This window comes from Chinchilla lanigera, unplaced genomic scaffold, assembly GCF_000276665.1.
Source record: "Chinchilla lanigera isolate Chin_1 unplaced genomic scaffold, ChiLan1.0 scaffold00018, whole genome shotgun sequence".
In the NCBI taxonomy this organism is placed as follows: domain Eukaryota; kingdom Metazoa; phylum Chordata; class Mammalia; order Rodentia; family Chinchillidae; genus Chinchilla; species Chinchilla lanigera.
This window is the reverse complement of record NW_004955419.1, coordinates 25,427,021-25,442,960: the sequence shown is the minus strand read 5'-3', so window position 1 is coordinate 25,442,960 and position 15,940 is coordinate 25,427,021. Positions and strand designations below refer to the sequence as shown.

Here is a 15,940-nt window from a genome sequence, read left to right as displayed (position 1 = left end):
TAGACTGCTGAAAGCTGAACTTTGTTCCACTTTCTGTATCAGAAATGCACAACCTTTCAGTCCTGAAATTTTTCTAAGAGAACATGACTACCTCTCTCAGTCTAGATGGAATAGCCCTTTCACCACATAAGCAAGTTCCCTAACTTCACACATAGCAATTCCTTCTAACATGGATAATGAATCCATGCTAGGCCAACCAGACCCTCTCTTATTAAAGGGCCTTTATTCAGTGTGTTGACTGATGTAGAACCAGGTTAGGACAGCCATGAGCAAGGAGAAAAGAGAAATCCAAACTGCAAAAATAGCTTATAATGAGACAATAGCACAGAAATAGAAACTATACAATCTAGGTGAAAAAGAAAAGAATAAAGCTGCTTTGGTTCTGGCTGAATTTCTAATACCAGCCCTTGTGGTTTAACAAGTAATTCCTATAATGGTCCAAGATACCATCAAGGGTCACTTAATGATGCACTCTGAGAAATGCATCATTAGTCAATTCCATCACAGTGAACATCACAGGGTACTAACACAAACTTAGATTATGTCAGTCAATCGTCGTGCATGGGTTCTTGATGCAATCAAAAGATGCAGTAAGTATGAGCTCCTAGGAGGGTTCTACTAGTATACTCTTTTATAGTCAATTTTTTACAAGTATGTACACACTTTAAAGTAACAATAACTGTAGTCAATTCAATAAAGTATTATGTGCTATACATAATTGCATGTGCTATATTTTATACAACTAGCAGTGAGTAGGTTTGCTTACACCAGCATCACCATGAACACATGAGCAATGTGTTGCACTATAACTACAATGGCCTCAAAGTCATTAGGTAACAGGAATTTTCAATCCATTAGTGTTTTTTTTTTTTTTCCTGGTGGTGGGGGTGGAACTCAAGGCCTCACTCATGCTAAGCAAGTACTGTATTCTCCGTTACATTCCCAGCCCTCCGTTATAATCTTCTGCGACCACCACTGTATATGCACCCTTGCTGACCACAATACTGTTAGGCAACACAGAACTGTATTCATTTTCCACCCCTGTTAATTTAAGCAGATTTCAAATAACTGCATAAATAAAACTTCTGCATCCCAGAGACACTGGCAGAACTCAGAGATACCCACCAGGATAAAGAACTTAATGCAGGATTTTGGGGGTAGAATTTCAACCATCAATCATGTTGGAAGCTGTTAGGCCTCAAATTTGAGAGCTAGGGAGCTTGAAACAGGCTCCTGCACTGAGTGGTAAGCCAGGAAAATTCAAATGTGACATTGTCCCATCGTGTTCCATAAACTGCTCCATAAATCTCCAGAACTCCCACAAGAGATACATTTAACAGAATACGTGTACAACCCACACACAGAAATTTGTTGTCATATGAAAGACAATCTTTACAGTCCTACTTGCTCTCCAAAACAAGGAAGAATTCCCACACCAGAGGAAAAATGAACTCACTGGAATTTTAAAGCAATACCAATAAATCATGAACAAGCAAGAATGACATACTGCCAAGTATGTAAAAATCTAAAAAAGCAAACCGAACAATACTTAATGAAATAAGTAATAAGTAAAGCTAAAAGATTTAGTGAGCTGGAAGAGGTTAAGAGACAAAGAAGACAGAATGAAAAGCTCCCCATAGTGAAAAAGAGGTGAATAGAAACAATGCGGGAAGATGATTGAACTGATAACTGAACACTTTCAAGAGGAAGGGAAAAAACTGAGTCTTCAAGTTAAAGAAGCACACCACGTCTCAAGAAGATATATAAGAAACCTATAAAAGGATCTACAGGTAAACAGCCAAGAAGGAAGACAAAACACAGAATCTTCAAGGTTCCAAGGACACATTTCTAAACAATATAAATTAGTTACACCATTTTTGGTCAGCATTTGTAAAATCAACAGTTTCCAGTAATTTGGCATTCTAGCCATTTATGATCTCACAAATATCATCTTTAGTAGTAACGGGAACAAGCCCAAAAGAAATTTTAAGTATCTTGGATTCTGCTAATCAAAACTTCCTTGTGACTAACGCCATCTTGAGAGATGTATACAATCCTGGTAGTGTCAAGTTTCCCATTATCCAGTATAAAACACCTCTAAAAAAAATGATCAAGTAATACATACATTGAATTTTATTAAATCAAGTCACATAAAGTCAAAGCATGCTGTTTCTTTATAAGAAACTATAAAAGGTATTTTAAATTTCACATCAAAATGTTTAATAAAGGGATTATATTTCAAGTGACAGGAAATGACAAATAGCAATATCCATAGTTCCTAAGTGGAAAGCTTATAAAATCTTTAGAACTTTGAGTTCTTGCAATTTATAAAGCCTTCTCTTGAACTACCTACCAGAGATAGCAGAATAATGCGTAAGAAACACACCATCAAATCCACATTCATAATCTGTTAAATGTATAATGTATTACAGTAGAATACATGTTTGGTTTTTTTCTATACACACTCCTACTAGTAAAAAATGTGAAATGAGTGTAGACAGCATAATGGGTAAGTTATGGTACATTTAAATAACAGAATAGTATACAGCAGAGTCAGGAAACTATGGGCACAGATCAAAGCCAGCCAACGGCCTGTGTTTGTAAATAAAAATTTTATTGAAATAAAGCCACAGTCATTTATGTGGCTATTATCTATTGCTGTTTTCACACTACTGCAGCAGTGGTGAGTAGCTTATAGCCCACAAAACCTAAAATACCTAATAGCTAACCCTTGTGAGAAAGAACTTTGCTGACCTCTGAGACAGAAATACGCGAATGAAATTCAGCTAAATGAATCAATGTGAATAAATCCCTCAAATGATGCTGAAAGTCAAATCACAAAAATTATGCATAATATGTTTATAAAGTTTACAAACATTATGCACCAAACTGGCATACTCAACTTCATAAAACAAATACTACTGCACAGAAAAGTCAGATATACACCAACACAATTATAATGGAAGATATTTACACCCCACTGTCACAGACACATGAACTAAACCAAAAATAAAAAAATTAGACTTAAACTAAACCTTCGAAAAAATGGACTTGACAGGTTAACAACAATAAGAATACAATAAGAAATTCTGGACGTTCTCCAAAATAGATTGTCACAGGCAAGCTTAAGTAAATGCAAGTAAATTGAAATTATACCATGTATACTATCAGATCATAGTGCAATGAAAGTAGAAATCAATGGCAAAAGAAACCACACCAATTACACAAATGCAGGGAAACTGCACTCTCTTAAACAATCAAAGGTCACAGAAGAAATCAAGGAAGAAATTAGACAGTTCATAGACTCAAATGACAATGCCAGTACAACATAATTATATTGATAGTAAAAAAAAAAGGTGCAAAGAATCAATGATCAATGAATGGAAGAGATGGTTCTTTGAAAGAATAAACAAAATAGACAAACCCCTAGCCAATCTTACCAAAGAAAGGGAAAAGACCCAAGTAAATACAATCAGAAATGAAAAAGGCAAAATCACAACAGATTCTGCTGAAATCCAGATCATTAGCAACTGCCTCAAAAACCTATAATAATAATAAAAAAAAGAATCTGTAATAAAACAGAATTTTTCTTGATGCTACTGTGAAAGGTATTATTTCCCTAAGTTCTTTCTCAGTGAGTTTATTATTGGTGTACAAAAACATTTGTTGATTTTTGTGTTGACTTTGTATCTTGTATAAAGACAGAACAGAGAAGTAAAAGAGAATTCAGAAGAAATGGATAGATTCCTAGATTCCTACTACCAAAGCTGAAACAAGATACAAAAACAGGATACAAAAATCCTGAATAATCCAGTATCAGGCAATGAAACTGAAAAAGTAATTTTAAAAACTACCAAATTAAAAAAAAACAAAACAAAACCCAAGTTCCAATGGATTCACTGCTGAATTCCACAAGAACTTTAGAGACAATCTAGTGACTATATTTCTCAAACTCAAAGTTATTCCTGAAAGCAAGCATTATACGGATTCCAAAAGATCAAACTGAGAAAGAGAACTATGTCTGAGCATGGTGGCACACTCCTGTAATCCCAGCACTTCGAAGGCGGAGGCAGGAGGATCGTTGCAAGTTCCAGACGAGCCTGGGCTACAAAGTGAGCTCAAGGCCAGCCTGAACTGCATAACAACACCCTGTCTTAAAAAAAAAAAAAAATCCTCAACAAGCTACTGCCAAACAATACAACAAATCATCAAAAAGATCATACTTTATGATCAAGTAGAATTCATCCCAGGGATGCAGGGATGGTTCAACATACACAATCAGTAAGAGTAATACACCACAAAAACAGAATGAAGGAAAAAAACAAAACATAAGATCATTTCATTGGACACAGAAAAAAGCCTTTGACCAAATCCAATACCCATTCATGATAAAAACCCTGAAAAAAAATAGGTATAAAGAACGTTATCTCAATCTGACAAAAGCCATCTGACAAATGAACAGCCAACCTGGATCTCATTCAATGATAGAAGCTAACAACTTTCTTTCAAAAATTATCAAAAAGATAGAGATGTCTGATGTCACCACTCCTTCTCAATAGTTCTCAAAACATTAGCCAGAGCAAGCAAGAGAAGGAAGTAAAAGGGAAGTACAGGAAAGGAAGAAGTAAGGTTGTTTATTTGTAGATGACATGATGCTCTACTAGAAGACCCAAAAAAATGCCACAAAAAGATTCCTAGAATAACCCAATTCAGCAGCATATCAAGATATAAAATCAACACACAAAAATCAACAATGTGCTTGTACATCAGTAATAAACTCACTGAGAAAGAAATTAGGGAAATAATACCTTTCACAACAGCATCAAGAAAAATGAAATAGAAGGAAGTGAAAGACCTCTACAACAAAACTACAGCACTCAAGAAAAGGAAATGGAAGAAGACATCAGAAAATGGAAAGCTACTCCCTGTTCCTGGATAGGCAGAACGAATATAGTCAAAATGGTCTTTCTTACTTCCAAAACTGAGGTATATTTAATGCAATTCCAGTCAAAATACCAACAGCACTTCTCTCAGAGCTAGAGAAAACAATCCCAACATTCATAAGGAACCAGAAGAGACCTAAACTAGCAAAAACAATTCTGGGCAACAGCAAGGCAGGAGGCTTTGCAATCCCAGACCTCAAGGTATACTACAAAGTTACAGTGATGTACGCATGGTATGGGGGGGTGGGAGTGTATTTACAAAAAAACAATCCTGGGTCAATGGACAGAACACAGGATGCTCCAGGCACAATCAGCTACCTTATTTTTCACAATGGAGCCAAAAACTTTCCCTGGAGGAAAGACACAAAGGGTGTGGGAAAACTGGCTATCCACATGCAGGAGATTGAATCTAGACCGGTATTTTTCACCATATAGCAAACTAAAATCAAAATGGCTCAAAGATCTAAATATTAAAACAGAAATACTTGACCTGCTAGAAGATAAAATAGGTAAAACTCTTAAAAGACACAGGTGTTGGCAAGGACTTTCTGAATAGAACCCCACTGCACAAGAAATAACACCAAGAATCAACACATGGTATCATATCAAATTAAAAAGCTTCTGCACAGTAAAAGCAACAACGAACAGAGGAGAAAACCTACTGAATGGGAAAATAACTTCTGCCAGCTATACACCTCACAGAGGACTAACACCTAGAATATCTAAAAAATTCAAAAAAATTAGATGCCCCCCAAATGAAAGACCAAATCAAAAAATGGGTAACTGAAATGAATAGACGCTTTTTAAAAGAAGTACAAATGGTCAATAAATACTTGGCAAAAATGTTCAATGTCACTGGTCAATGGAGAAATAAAAGTTAAAACACTAATTCTGTCTACTATTCTTCTAGGTATGTTCCCAAAAAGAGTTAAAGACATCATACTACAGTGATACACATATACCCCTATTCATGGCCCTACAATTCACAATAGCTTGATATAGAAAGCAACCTATATGCCAATCAACATATAAATGGATAAAGCAAATGTAGCACCGTGTTGCCATAAAGGATAAATGAGTCATTCGTAGGAAAATGAATGCACCTTGAGAACACAATCCTAAGTGAAATAAATCAGACACATACACTTAAATACTGTATGGTTTCTTATATGAGAAACCCAAAATACAAATAAAGAGCAAAATAAAAAATAGAGAATAGGGAAAAAATAAAGTTCATATATATGTAAAACAGAAATTGTGTTGTTCAAAAATGCTTCAAAAACTTAAGGACAGAAATCTGATCAATCCAAATGATAGGAAGTAGGGGGAGAAGAGAAACAGCTGTGGAAGGTACAGAAATGTGTATAAGCTGGTGATGAACCTGGGGGTGAATTAAATGGACGTACAATTTATAATGACTCTTTTAAACTACATAAATCTTTTATACAATCAGTATGAATGGTACATTTTCCTGACAAAGTTCAAAAGATCAGAAAGGTACACATCAAAATATTAGCAGTAGGTGGATGAATGATTTTTATTTTTTCTTATTTGCTCACATTGTTAGGTTTTAGAAACTCTTCTACAATCAATTTTTAATAAACATACCAATAAGAATACAAACAAGAAAATACTTTTTTAAAAATTCAAGTGAAATCTTCAAAAATATCCCAGAAGCTCTGGTCCAAACATTACATAGGACCAAAGTTCTGACTCATTAAAATCACAAGCATCTTTGTCGAGTTTTCTTAAATCCGAGAATTTAAAATTCCACTCTGGTAAGCTCTAATGAAGCCCAAAACAAAATACAAAGGCTTGTGCTAATAGCGCATCCTGCTACACATAGAATTTTTGTTATATTAGACAAATAGCAATGTTAATCAAGATAAACTCTCAAGAAACTTTATAATGCACCTAACTTTTCAAAATTGTTAGCATAAAGAAAACCAAGAAACTAAGAATTCTCAATTTAACACAAAGAGGTTTCAGGGAGGAATAAAGAAAAAGCTAGCAAGGCACATAAAACTCTCATAGAGATTTACAATATTTCAAAAATTGAACTCTCACTCTTATTCAACATATTTACCTGGGAAGAAAGGGAACAAAAGAAAGTATTAAGGTGGGAAAAAAATTGATTACCTCTTTTTTAGATGTTCAGGTTCCCCTTTCTCTAGAGTAAGCAGAAAATAAAGAAGGGTGTAGCAACATGAAGCCAGAAATGGCAGTAGACTTTCACTAACTACACACGTATGATCCAGGAGCTTACAGATAACACCAAAAATACAGCCGGCTGTGCTGTCAGGAATTACAGTTAATGCAACCTGAGTGGAGAAAAATGAGATTAATTACCTCTTCACAAAAGCTCATTCCTCCAAATAAAATCAAAACCCGTTAACTACAGTTAGCTTACTTTGACTTAAAGCTAGCATCCATATAACATGTGTCACCTTCCTTCCATACCATAAAGTCCTGTTTTCCTTTAAGAATTTCATTCCCAAATTAAATAACAAGGAAAACAAGCCAAGTTTATTTTTAAAAAAATTTTAGCTGCAATGGGGCTTCAACCCAGGGCCTCATGCATGCTAGACAAGTGCTTTAACACTAAACAAATCCCCAGCCCAAGAAATATCATTAAAACAATTCGCTAGGTCCTCTTCACAATGAAACCTTCTAAAACTTTCCAAACATAATTTCTACCACAAGTCAGAAATATTGTTTAAAAGGACTGTTTCATGCATGCAGAGAAAATCATAAAACTCTTACTAGACTATTCAAACTAGAAAACATGTATCGGGTAACTAGCTTCTATCACAAGACAATAAATGTAAAATTCACTTTGCATTTAGTGTTGCTCTACCCTTTGATTTAGTCATTCAGGCACAAGTAAGGAAAACATGTCTACTAGAATCAGTGAAAGATATTATGTTGAACACTTGACTGCTTCCCTACCAAGAAACATTGGAAAGCAAGGTGAGGGCCTTACACGATGCTCATTCATCTAGACTACACTGCATACACTGCCATTAGGACCCAATCTAACTTGTAACTGTGTAAAAACATAATTTGAATCCCTGGAAACTGCTACTGAGTAATTAAAAAACAAGCCTACAAATTCCAAGGTCTAAACTCCTTCCATGAGCCTGTTTAAAAATGGTGGCTTAGATTACCTAGCATGACAATCTTTTTCTAGAATAATGAATGTAGTCAAACAAAAGCAAAAAAACGTAAATCTCTGGGGTAGAGACAGGAAAAAAAAAAAAGACATCTTTAATGACACAAATGATAAGGACTAGAAGTTTGGCAGGGAGAAGAGTTTACTTGGAATTCAAAGAAATAGTCCCTTTCAACTCCAAAGAAATAGTATTTTAAAAGAGAAAAAAATGGGTTGCATTTGGATTTCCCTATAAAAACTACCCAAACAAGTAAAACCCCAGGACCGTAACGGTAAACCTTCTAAGAGTTTCAATGATACAAACAGGCTGCTGCAATGCACATACGATAGGTTCCCACCACTGTCCTAGGAAGATAAAATTTGGAGCTCTTCCCTGAACTGTATGTAACACATTATGAAAAGCCGGGTATAAACGCTGGAGAAAGTTTAAAAGCAACAGTGGAGGCACACCTAATGTAAACTTAATGCCAATGGGAAGAAGAGATACCCAGTGGTCAGAAGACAAATTAGTCTCAAAGATTATCCCACTGCTTCCAGGGACCACCAGTCTGATGTTCCTCCCTACTTTGGATTCCCACCATCTAGGTAGAACTAAAGCTCCAGTCTGTATGCTGAACTCCCAAAACAATGACTCCCTAAACAATGAGTTACAAGAAGACAGAAGGGAACAGAGGTAATTTTAAAGACCCTCATCTCTAGTTATAGAAACTAAGGTCCTAGGAAAAGAAAGGATTTCTTCTAACATTACAGAATTGATTAGCAGTAACCAGTAAAAATACCAAGATCTTCCTGTTCTCACAACCATATGATGCTCAGAGGCTAGAGTATCTTTTTTGAGACAAAAAAAAAATGCAATTCAGGCTGGAACTCACTTTGTAGCCCAGGCTGGCCTCAAACTCAGTGATCCTCCTGCTTTCCCAAGTACAGGGACTACAGGTGTTCACCACCATGCCCACCACATAATATCATTAGGGTTAGAATTCCAGGCACGCACTCTGCTGTCACTATGGCAAACTGAAACTTAAACAATGAATCTGTTTTTTATTTTTTAAGAGGAAAAACAATTAAGGATATTTACCAGATGCTTACTGATGGCACTCTGCAGGATGTCGAAGCTTTGACTTCGAGCAGGGATAACCAATAAACTGTGGCAAACTGCCTGAGAAAAGGAAAGAACCAATAACCAAATCATGACATTTTAGTTTTTTTTAACCTACTTACTGAACAAATTAATAGGCAACATGTAACAAAAAATGACTTTAAAGACACAGATGTCAAAAAATCGAACAATCAGACCTGAAATACAGGCTAATTTTCCAAATCATTTATTAGTATGTACTGAGTATTGACTTAGCTTAAGGATATGTACAAGAATGAAAGAATGAGAAACTCCCCTCTTCTCTCTCACACCCTTCAAGTAGCTTACCAAGGTGAAGACTGTATTTCTTTGAAGTAAATGATCTGAAAGATTTGAACAAAGGGCAAAAGCCTTCTTGCCACTTGGTGAAAAAAAGGTAGCACAGAAAAAGGCTTATCATCTAGAAAATGATAATACAGGCTGTTTATTAACCAAATGTTTTGAACTGGAAGTGTTTCAGATTTCTGAGTATTTTTGGAGCCCGTAATGTTTGCATCGCTTTTACCATTTGGGTATCCTTAATCCAAAAACGTGAAATTCTGAATGTCCACAAATCCAAAACTTTTGTTTGTCTGCATCACTGGGAATTGAATCTAGGGCCTCTGCACTGAGGTACATCCTCAGACAGCTTTTACTTTTTATTTTGAAAGACAGTCTCGCTGAGTTGTCTAGCCCATGTTTGAACTTGCAATCCTTTTACCTTTTACTAATGACACTTCATTATGGTTGTCAAGGACAGCATTAAATCCTGTGCAGATGGCAGCCAAATATAAACTCCTGAATCCAACCGAGTACAGTACCAAAAGTGAAATATGTAGAAGACTGCATGGAGCAACAATGGTTAATAAAGGGAACATCCCTCTCTAGAAAAAGACTAGTCACTTAAGTTTACGAAAACTATCAACCCACAGGATGTGTGTGTGTGTAAGAGAGAGAAAAAGACAGAAAGAGAGTGTTAGTGCTGAGGCTCAAACCCAGGATCTTATACAAGTTAGCTGTATACTCTACCACCACTGAGCTGCCCTGTATTGTTATTTATTCATTTTTGAGGTGGAGGATCAATTTCTCTATAAAACTTCTTACACAGTGATACTATCCAGAACTTTTAAATGGCAATTTTTCTTATCAACGGGGGGGAAAAACCCTGTTTCAAAATGTCATCTTTCTACCATAAGGAATATTATCATTAATGAAAGGAAAATCACGTTTAGAAAAATGCCCATTCAATAATAAATGATCACTTTATCTCTTCTCTTCTTGGGGAACTAAGCCACTAGGGCCGCCAAGCCAGATAAACAGTGGGTGAAAGAGCTGACACAACACAGAGCAAGCTATCCATGAATAGGGGCCGACTGCCTCCAAGAGCCAAAACCCAAATGGAGTGAGGTGAAAAAGGTGCAGTAAAGAGAAATTGATTACAGATTGAAAAAATAATGTGGGTAAATAATGATGGCCATGTTTTTCACTGTCAGAAAAGGTACAAAAAAAGGTACAGAAGTCCACTAGAATGAACCCTGTGGTCCTGAATTATTCTGTCCACCAAATGGAACAGAAATCTAATAATGAAAGCACTTAGATTCCACATGTTGGTTTCTAAATACTATTTTCCATTCATACCACTGGATCACCATAAGCTATTCTAATATTGCTATTCTAAAAGCTATTCTAATATGCTATTCACCGTAAGCTATTCTAAAATTTGCATGGATAAAGAGGAAAAGTTCCATTTCCTTAGATATTCTGCTGAATACAAAGGTTAGACACCCTCCTCTTTTGTTTACAAATGGGAAAAGGAAAACATCTGAACTCTCCCAAGTATCTTACCTAAAAAACTGTATATGCTGCCATAATCACAAAAATTTGAACTTTCCCTGACAATTTACAAGTCACCATATGGAATGTGAAAGAAAAGTAAAAGCAGAAATTAAACATGTGCTTTCAAGATCCAACAGATGCCAGGCGTGGTGGCACACGCCTGTAATCCCAGCACTCGGGAGGCTGAGGCAGGAGGATCTTTACAAGTTTGAGACCAGGCGTGGGCTACAATGCGAGTTCAAGGCCAATGTGAACTGCATAGCAAGACCCTGACTCAAAAAGACGCCCCTCCAAAAAAAAAACAAAAACAAAGATCCAACAGTTGAGATTAAGGTAGGTTAGGAATGGAGAAGCTAAAACTTTATCTAATAACTGGTAGAGGTTAAAAATTAAAATAACAAAATCAACATGGTGATTTAAAGTTTTAGGTCTATAATGTGTTATTTTGTTTAAACAGGTTACAACGATATCAAGAGAATTCTTGTCACCTTGCCATGCTGCATAGGTCTAAATGGAAAAGGCCATGCTGCTACACAGAAAAATCACTAATTTTTTAGTCATCTGGAAGTCAACAGTATAACCAGAAACACTAACTTGACCATTAGTCACAATTTCAAAGACTAACCTAAACATCTGACAGACCAAGAATAAGTGGTCTTGATATATTAACTCTGTTTAGTAAAACTCAAGACCTACCTGCTCTGACTAGCTCAGTTCAATCACATAAAAATGGGGATGTTAAGCAGCAGATCCAGTCTTCACTTGGCAATGAACTTCACCAGAAAAATTAACAAGCCATGAGTATTGCATCTGCTCTCCACAGAAAATGATACGTTAAGTATGAAAGGTAATTTATTAGCTTTAGTAGCAAAATCACTTCTCAATCAGACAAGATGAAAACTGAAAGGAGTGCAAGACAAAATATGATGAGGGAGAGAAATATGGCAGAAGATAAAACCATAACATAGGAGGAAAGTTTCAAAGGTTCAGAATCCCTTCCATAGTGAGTTCAGACTTGATCTTTTCAGAAAAGTTTTCCTACTGGTGTGATGATCAAAATGGGTGACGTGCTACTAAGTTACTGATCTTCGGGGGTGGGGGGAGCTCTGCTCTTTTGCCAGGAGCAGCCACTCCTATTTATGAAATATAAGATTTTTACTTCCACCCATGAAGGAGCAACTTAGGACCAGACCGACAATTCCACAGGGCACAGGTAGAAAACTGATCAAGTACAGAAAACGAATGTTTTCAAATGTAAGGCAGTAGACAACAAACACCGAAAGTCAGAAGTTCAGTGACCAAAGTGAGATATAAACAGGCCTTTCAGAGCTGTGGCAACTAAAATTTGCATGGATGAATAAAGAGGAAAAGCTCCATTTCCTTAGATATTCTACTGAACACAAAGGTTAGACTAGGAGGCCAATTAAGAACAAGCAAGAGGCATGAACTGAACAATTCTCAAGACTCAAACGGACCAGAGAAACAGGTGGGTCTTTCCGGAGCACCCAGGTCATTCAGAAGATAGCAGAAGAACATACAGTGGAGCAAATTAACCCTAGAACAAAAGTTAGCAAACTTCTTCTATAAAGATATATATATATATAAATATATATAAAAATATCCTTTTAAAAGTTCAGTAACATGTAAAACTAAACAATATAGTACAGTTACATACATATGTTGCACATCCACAAGGAAACAAAAGTATAAAATCTAAGATAGTATGTTACACCAAAGGAGGGGTAAAGGGATTTCAAAAATACTAGAAATACTGTACAGTATTTCTTAAACTGGATGAATGTTACATAATCATTTTTCAGAGCTTATCTATGTTAACTTCTTTGGAAACTAAGGATGTAGCTCAGGGTTAGAGCATGTGCTTGGGTTTTAATCCTCAGTAACCTCCCACTACAAGTTCTTTTGCAACCACCGAATATCATATGTACATAATAACATTAACCTTAAAACTTTGCTGGACCTGGAAAGGGAATGTCCACTTGAGAAAGGTACTATTGTTCAAAAATAATAATATTCTTTCCTTTCAGATATCTCCTAACTACTGCTTCTAAAAAATGTATCAAGGAACTATTTTCTACTGGTCAGAGGTAACATAACAAAGAAACTAAACCAATACTGTGAAGTTCAGACCAGTATATACAGTAGATTATTTCTGTAAAAGGAAAAAAGGCAAAGGAATATATGTAGTCTTTTATAAAGGCTAGAAAATATCTACAACTAACAGAAACCAGGTATCAGAAACTAGCAAAACCTTAGGAAGGAAAATGACTGGCTAGGATACAGGGATGAAAGAATAATTTTTTTCTTTTTAAAATATGAAATGCTTCAAGCACTTGTATGTCGTCCTTGTATAAGGGGGCATGCTAATCTTCTGTTTATCACTCTAATTTTACTGTGTGTGCTATTGAAGAGGAAGATTTTTTTAGTATGATCAGTCTGTCCTCAATTATATTTTCTAACACCTATTCCAAAAAAGTCTGATTGTGGCCTAAGCAAACAATACTACCACAAACAACTAAACAATCTCACTTTATCAACTTGTCCAAATAAACTGATTATCTATAGTCAAATATTTTTCACATGAAAACTGACATGAATACAACAAAGTTCATCTAAAAGTAGACCGAATTCTTTGCTTTAGAAGATTAAAAACTAAAAGTTTCCAATTTTTTTCTAATGTGTGTCCTAACATTTCAAAGACAGCAATCTTGAAATTTCATACACAGCCCTGCCAAACATTTACCTCAGAAATACAGTTGATTATACTTTCATGACAACTGTACCCTGGTTTTACAGAGATGACATGCTTTTAAACATTTAAATTGTCAGAAACCAGAAAGCTGTGGAAACCACCATTCAGTTCAAGACCTCATAAAAATAAAGCCTAAGTTGTCTAAATCATCAAACTACATACTGGAAAATCATGTCTAGAATCTGGACCAACAAACTCCCACACAATGCTTTTTGCAAAGTATCACAGTATAGTTTAAATACATCAGTATCAGCCTATCCTGTAAAACCATTACTACTATACTGTTATCAAATAAATCCCTGGATCTAGTATTTAAGATCTTAATCTCAACTTGCTATGAAACAAAGTAAAAATTTTAGGTATTAAAGGATTAGGTTGGTTACCCAATTCATTATTTCTTTTTTTTTTGTAGAAGCTAGTATCTATGGAGAACCTATAAGTAAACACAGCTCCAGGTATGACATTAGTTAACACTGTGACCAGAGTTAAAGCCATGACAGAAATGTTAAATACATATAAAAGGTACAGCCCAAAGAGAGAGGAAGGGCTTGAAGAGACTCCAGAATTGAATGAAGTGAACAGATAAGCTGAATAAAATCAGTTGGCATAGCAACAATACAGAACAACTGGGTTGTATCTACTACTGTGTTAGTAGTTTTAAGACTACTATGTTTAAGAATACTGACAAAGATGTTGGGGTAGTGACTTAGCAAATGGGTGTTACAGGATAAAATGCAGTCAATGTCCTAGCCAAAGGTTGCTTGGATCATTTAGGAGGTAAAAAAAAATATCTGGGGGCTGGGGATTTAGCTCAGCGGCACAGCGCCTGCCCGACAAACGCAAGGTTGTGAGTTCGATTCCCGGTACCAGAAAAAAAAAACCAAAAAAAAAAAAAAAATCTGCCAACAAAGAATACAGCCTCAGATTTTGAGTGAAAATTTTGAGTGGCCAACATAATTACAGTACATTCTTACTGGATAAGCACCTTTAATTCCAAGAAAAGACATTTAACAAATGTTAATTAAATAACAAAATGAGGGCTGGGGATTTAGCTCAGTGGCACAGCGCCTGCCTGGCAAGTGCAAGGTCGTGAGTTCGATTCTTGGTAGCGGAAAAAAACCAAGAACAAAAATAATAAAGTAAATAAGTAACAAAATGATGAGCTGGTGCCGTAGCAGTAGTAGAGCATGTGTTTAGCATACACAAGGGCTCTAGGTTCAATCTCTACTTCAGTTCCAAGCAGAAAGAAAAGCATATAGGAGTGGGGGGCGCGGGGAGGTGATGAAGACAACAGAGGACACACACACAAATCGTTAGTGTTCATGTTTATGAAGTCTTTGTGGATTTAGTGTTAGTATTTGTAACATTTAAGAAAATTCTGCCTGTTGGGGTGAAAGATCAGCTTTATAACTCCAATTTAACACATTCCCACCAGCTTGAACCACCAGTTATATATGCGTGACTCCCCCATTAGGCAGCTTATAACACTGGTGGCAAAAACAAATATTAATACTGTTCAAACAAATTTAAAAATATAATAATCAACAAATTTATTTCATTAGACTAAAAGAAATTTATTTATATTCATGAATAGTTTATTAACATGGAAATCTTATGGCTACCCCATTGTTGGTATATATAATATGCATTTACAACTGCTATACCACATATTAGCTGTATTATAGTTTTTTATACTATTTTAATGTTTTCCTTAAGAACTGTAGTATGACATCTGTTCTGCCACATCAATGCCTTTCTTTGCATTACTGTAATCAAAGACCTCCCTGAGAAGTGGTACAAACCACCTGATAGAACACTCATTCATGTACCACCAGTGGCTGAAACTGGCAGGGAACAACTGAATTCAAATCACAACACCACAGCGGCGAGACATACAAATTATGGCCCCATGGTAAACATGTTAAAGCATGTCAGGACCAGCGTGGTGGTGCATGCCTGTAATCCCAGCACTTGGAAGGCTGATGCACAATGATCACAACTTCAAAGCCCAAACAGGCTACAGAGCAAGTTCCAGGTAAACCTGGAGATGCTGCCTCAAAAGCCAAAACAAGAAACATGAGTTAATTTAGATGTGTGGTGTT

At 35.9% G+C, this 15,940-nt stretch overlaps 1 protein-coding gene across 4 annotated transcripts in view; it reads right to left on the bottom strand.

Annotated features, from left to right (window-relative positions):
- Positions 1-15,940, bottom strand: part of Tex10 (testis expressed 10) — a 63,271-nt gene that overhangs the window by 2,532 nt on the left and 44,799 nt on the right. For all 4 annotated transcript variants that reach the window (XM_005382811.2, XM_005382814.1, XM_005382813.2 and 1 more), the window contains exons 12-13: positions 9,194-9,274; positions 7,083-7,264 (exon numbers count right to left, since the gene is read on the bottom strand). In XM_005382811.2, the coding sequence (XP_005382868.1) occupies positions 7,083-7,264; positions 9,194-9,274 (263 nt within the window). The remainder of the gene's footprint in view (positions 1-7,082; positions 7,265-9,193; positions 9,275-15,940) is intronic.